Source organism: Pteropus alecto, unplaced genomic scaffold (assembly GCF_000325575.1).
Source record: "Pteropus alecto unplaced genomic scaffold, ASM32557v1 scaffold177, whole genome shotgun sequence".
Classification (NCBI taxonomy): Eukaryota; Metazoa; Chordata; class Mammalia; order Chiroptera; family Pteropodidae; genus Pteropus; species Pteropus alecto.
The window spans coordinates 2,230,049-2,235,954 of record NW_006442207.1 but is presented as its reverse complement, the minus strand read 5'-3'; the positions used below and the strand labels follow the sequence as shown (position 1 = coordinate 2,235,954).

The 5,906-nt window shown below is 41.8% G+C and overlaps 1 protein-coding gene across 2 annotated transcripts in view; it reads right to left on the bottom strand.

The window, feature by feature from the left end:
- Positions 1–2,036: 2,036 nt before the first annotated feature.
- Positions 2,037–5,906, bottom strand: part of SHTN1 (shootin 1) — a 91,184-nt gene continuing 87,314 nt past the window's right edge. For both annotated transcript variants that reach the window (XM_006920831.2, XM_006920832.3), the window contains one exon: positions 2,037–3,798. In XM_006920831.2, the coding sequence (XP_006920893.1) occupies positions 3,576–3,798 (223 nt within the window). In that variant the 3' untranslated portion in view covers positions 2,037–3,575. The remainder of the gene's footprint in view (positions 3,799–5,906) is intronic.

Sequence of the window (5,906 nt, the reverse complement as noted above, 5' to 3'; positions counted from 1 at the left end):
AGGAAAATTCATTTTAAAGGCACGAGAAACGCGACTGGGTGTTCACGCAACCTTTGCACGTGTACGTGCACGCACATGAACACGCACAGAAGTGTGGGGGATCATATGAGAGTATGGCCTGGAACTGTGAAGCAAATTTCAGTGAAATGAGTGAAACCAGGGCGAGAATGGACAACCAAGCTAACAGCTAAACTAACCGAAGAGGTGATTTATTACCTCAACCAGATCAGCCCTTTCAACACAGAGCATGGCCTATTCACCTTTACTTCACCTGAAGATCAGGGTCACCAAACGGAGGGTAGCATTTTAATTTAAATTTCTTAAAGTGATAAGCACTGTTCCTATTTTCTCTCGTTGTCTAAATTTGTTATAGAAAACGATAGATATAAAATGTATGTATTTATATGTAAGGTATTATCTGTAAAAGAGATGAAAGAAACTAGTAATCATCCATGTTAAGAAATGACGGGCTGGGAAACTTCAGTCTAATCCTTAAGTCAGGGCTACTCGATGATCTTTCTAAGGCCAGTGATGACAGTGGGCGGCCAGCCGTGCTCCCCAACTTACTGCCGTATAACCTAAAGTTGTTCCAAGATGAAATGGATTAAAAATGCATAGTGTGCATTTAGAAAAATCATCCAAACTTTGTTTTTAAGATTCTGCGATTTGGACTATCATTTACCCGACAAACAGCCTAAAAATGGAAAGATAATTAACAATAATCTTTACCTGTATTACTCCATTTGCAACAAACATTTTACTGTTAAGGAATAATTTACCGGTAAGTAGCCAGAGCCAAAATGTCCATCCTTTTACCCAGACCAAACAAGGCTGGTGGTGACACCCGGCTTGATCCCCGCCAATCAGCATTTCCACCGAACTGATCAACTGCTGAAACTACTGTGGGTGAGAGTTTGAGACTCAGACACAAAAGGGGGCTAGAATTTTAATTAAATTCCTATTCTTTCAGAAAAAGAGATATTTTCTTTAATAACAAGAGCACAAATTTCCCTTTGCCTCACTGACAATAAAAAATGCACCGACATGAGTTACAAAACTCTGTAGCAGACGAGATATAATTCCTATTTTCAAATGGAAGGAAGAATAAGTAATTTCTTAGAGAAAACAAATATAAAGATGGCAGTTCCTTCCAACTTTAAAGTAGTATAAGTAGGGCGACCATTATTATTTTTTGCCCAAATAGCTAAGACCATACCCCGAAGATACAAGCACCAGTCTTCCTGTGTCTCCCCATGCCGAACCGACTGCTCATTGGCAATGGCGCCCCAGCACGGGCAAAACTTCCTAAAAACTGAAAAGGGAAAAACTGTAGGCAGAAAAGGTGAGTAAAATCCTATATCAAATTCCTATCAAATTAATTTTAAATGCTTTGTGATCGCGGTGAAGGCAAGTAAGCAGCTTAGAAACGGCAAGAACGCTTTCAAAATCCCAGAGACAGTGCTCACACTGTAATCCGCTGTGGTGGGGCGGGGGTGTGCAGCGGTAGCCTGTGACGCCCTGGGGGCCCCTAGGCGCCCCGCGGGGCTGTTTGCCCTAATGGAGGGACCCTTGGACTTAATGGAACTTGGGCGTGCCCCACCTCTCCCCTCATCTTGGAGGTCGCGATTGGACGGACGGACTATCAGCGCGTGCCACGCCCCCAGCCAACAATCGCGAAATACCAGTTACAAACTAAACTGTTGCCTGGCCTAACCCACACGTCTCGCCAAGCGGCTCACTTCTCACCCTGGAAATGGCGGTGCTTTTATAACTGTATTATTCTGTTGATGTGTGTGATGAAATATGGAAAAGAGTACATGTCTTTATATTCCTAAATGTGTTTGACACGTGACAGCAGACTGATGGCAGATAGAGGAAGGAGGAGAGCATGAAGAAACCGTGGAATGAAATGCCTCAAAATAAACCATTTTGTGGATTATTAAAAATTACTACAGCTATCAACTCGCATAATTTTCTTATTAAAGAACGTCAGGTTTGGGGAACTAAACCAAAAATGTCAATAACCACAATTGACCTTTAATGGGAAACTGTTGGTGCTTTTTAATAAGTGTGGTGAGGAGGGTTCAAATCACAGCATAACAGAACTTGTTTAAGTGAATTAATGCAGTTTGTAGTTAGTATACCATATCGCAGTAGTATTCAATTAGGGAAGATTACATTTGAAAAACATTACAGTTTAATTCCCCCAGGAATAAACTGATAAGTAACTGCAAAATCATCACTGGAAGAACATGTAAACAGTCAAGCATAACAAACCTACAGAAAGATAATTATCTCCAAATATAAGAAGTACATTTACCTGCCTATCCACCTCTTCAAGCCTATGCTTAGCACACGTGCAAAAATAAAGTACAATACAAATACTGCAATTATTACTATCATTTTCTTTTGCCCTTAGGTGAGAAATACCTGACAGCTACATGCTGAGCCATGCTAACAAAACGAAACCTTTCACTTTCTTTAATAGTAAAATTACCATTACTGAATCATTGTCATAAAAAAATGCATTCAAGTACATTACCACTTATTTTAAATAAACACCAATTTTGAAACAATCAACTTTGAAAAGCTGCATAAGTTTTTTAAATCCCTGATTACATTTCTATTTATTCACTGTGGTAGACTGAAACATTGTATTTTTAGAGACTAACTACCACTTAATTTCTTAAAAAAAAAACAAACAAAAAAAACACAAAACAAAAACCTGCCTAATGTAGAACAGTAGCGAAGCAAGAATATTGTGTGCTTGTCACAGTTTTTCACTGTACATAAGAACTGTGATAAAATATGGTACTCACGCCACACTGGTACATGAGAAAACAGTTAACTTGTAGCACAGAGCACATAGTTTACCAAGGTAATGCTCTAGTAAATTCAAGGACTGGACTTTCACCTCACTTCTGCCACCAAAGTCCTGGGGAGGCTTTGGACATGATCAATAGCATGTATTTTTCATCTCACAGTTAACAATGTGTGTAATTAACACTGACTCTGCGACTATGGTTTGATGCCAGCTCCTGAATTTTAAGTTTATCTCAGTTATTTTTCAGAAAGTAATTTGTATGCCACAGTACCTAACAATGTCCATGCTACTGCAGTTTCTCTACCAAGAGGATCAGATTTAAAAAAAAAAAAAAAAAAAAAGCTTCTTTGGGGCTTTTTAAATCACCTTAAGTTGGTCAGGTCTGTTTACCCAATTATCCGTAGCACTGCAAATTTTCAGGATTACATTTGAATAGTGGTATGCACAATACCTAAAAAGATATCAACACCTGAATTTTTTTGTAACCTTCTAAAAGAAGTCACACTCAGTAATTAGAAAAAAATTTTATCCTACAGAGATAAAAAAAACACTACATAGAATGTGTCTTTTGCTAAACAGCTTACTTATATTTATAGGTGAACTACTTATTACAAAAGTGACACCAGAAAAGAACCTGTATTCTGAATACAGTGACGAGAACAGAATGTCTACAGCCCTTGCCAATACACCAAAGCTAATCATGTGCTTATTGAAAAGGACTTATAAACACATCAGCCTTCCGGTTTACAGATCAGCAGTTGGAGCTGTCTGTGTCTCTTATTTTTTCAACGCTGTCTTCTTTGTCTTCTGGTTTAATTTCGCCGTCGTCATCCTTGTGTCGAGTTGGATCTTTTTCAGCAACCTGGTCTTTGGTTTGGGGGTTATATATGGAAACAGGATCTAAAACTACAACTGGTTCAGCTTGTTTTTCACTGTCAATGTATCGTCTCCTCCATCCAGTGTTACTGGGAGGCCTAGGGAATGAACAGTTAAACAAAACAACAAAACATAAAATATATTCATATTCTTGGATTCAGATGAACAAAAACCCCCAAATGTTCTAAGTCTAATCAACATGCACAAAGTGGTTTTGAAGTGCCAGCCATTTAAAAAAAAAACAAAACAAAACAAAAAATAAAACAGCTATAAGATTACATATTAGGAGCACAAGGCCAGAAGAAAGAAGGCGGAAAAAGTCAGAGCAATTAACGACAAGTGTTAAAAAGCCAGACGCACCTACCTGCTTAATGACATGCTCACCTCGGGAAGTGCAAAGCTGCTTACAGATATGTTGTGCATACCTCCCCAGGCCTGTGCCCAGGCTCCTCTCCTTCCTTCACTTAGCTGGAAGGAGCCAGTTAACCCCCTCCCTTGTGTCCCTGGGTACATGTGGTTGCAGATTAGCTCTGAGGAGACCGCACTGCCGAGGGAACTAAATCACCCCATCTCTGATGGAAAGCTGGGAGACGTGTCAGCTGCTGCCATTACTGACAAGGAGAAATCTGGTCAGACCTGGGGAAGGGTGAGGGGAGGAACAAGGGCTGATGGGAGAACCCAGAGGATAAGCTGAAACGCTGTCACTATGAACTTTTTCTAAAAAGGAGAATCATGTTTCTTGAGAAATTTATTTCAGATGCAGTCTCTTTTTCCCTAGAGGCTTCCTCTCTTCTCTTCTGATGCAAGAAGCTACTCCTTCTCAAGCCGAATATGTGAATTTCCTTGTGGAAAGAGATGTCCTGAAACACTCTTCTCTTGCCATGTGTCAGGAAATGAGGCAGTTGGCTGCACCTGGTCCTCTCGGAAGTCATGGTCAGAAGCCACCATCTACGGGTACTGGGCTGCTGACGTGGTGCCTGAAGCTGAGGGGTGTGCAGTAGGCAGGGCAGGGGCTACTCAGACTTATCTGGTCTTCTTGGAAACATGAGGATGTTAACCGTGGGCCCTGTGGGACATGCACACCCCTGTCCCACGTCTGGATGTCAAGCCAGGTACCACTGAACCGTTAGCCAGACTCTGCCCACTGCCCTACCAGCCTCTTAGCAGCTGACTCCTAAAGCAGGTCAGATCTGCCAGTCAGACACTCTTACCACTCGATACTTCTCCCTTGTTGGACTTACCACAGTTAAAATCAAATACGTGCAATTAGTTGTTTGATGTCTCTCTCTTCAAATAAAATGTAAGCATCCATGAAACAGACTATTTAGCTTTGTTCACAGTTACGGCCTAGCTAGCACCTAGCACGGATCCATTTGTGGAATGAGCGAATGTGAATTAACTGTGCATGAAAGGCTCAGAATGAATGGGCAGAAACCAAAGCTCTGATGTGAGTAGGTCTGGAGGTCTCTCTCATACAACAAAAACAATGGAATGATCAACTATTGAGAAAGTGGCCTGCGTGGTCCAGCCACAGGTACAAAAAAACCTCAAACCCAGTTTTATCACTTTCTGACTAGTGCTGTGAGATTTATCCAAATGTTTGAAAACCGCTCCATCTGGCTATCCGGTTATACTGTGCGACATGGTCACCATCGTTAAGCGACTAGCAGGATTCTGTCTTCTTTGGAGGTACTAAAAGCAGAGATGGCAGGGAGCATGAGAGGAAAGCTATGCTGCAGTGAGGACAGACCCCTTTATTTTTGCCTCGATTTGGCAATGTGCTGTCCAACCACCTTGGCCAAGGATCTGTTTCTCAAGAAGTCTGTTACTATACTTTGGGAAGCAGAACGGGATGTAGTTTCCCCAGCAGTACCTGGGTTGACTTCCTCTGACCCATGCAACACCTGAATGACTGTCTCTACTAGGGTACGGTCAGAGAAGTCGACCCACTATGAGTGACATACGGGATTTATTATGGGAATTAGGCCACAGGCAATAGAAGGAGCTGTGCAAGTCTGTTGCCCCTACGTCTGATGCTGGGCCTGAAGTCGGCAGTTTTGGCGGCTAAAAAGGAAGATGATGAAAAGTGGCAAGAGACTGCAGACAGACCAGTGCTGCAGCTGTGCCTCCCACTCACTTATCCTGAAGATGCAGATGACCTGCAGGATGAGCTGGGGCCCTTCCGCGTGGAGCTGCACATGCGCCT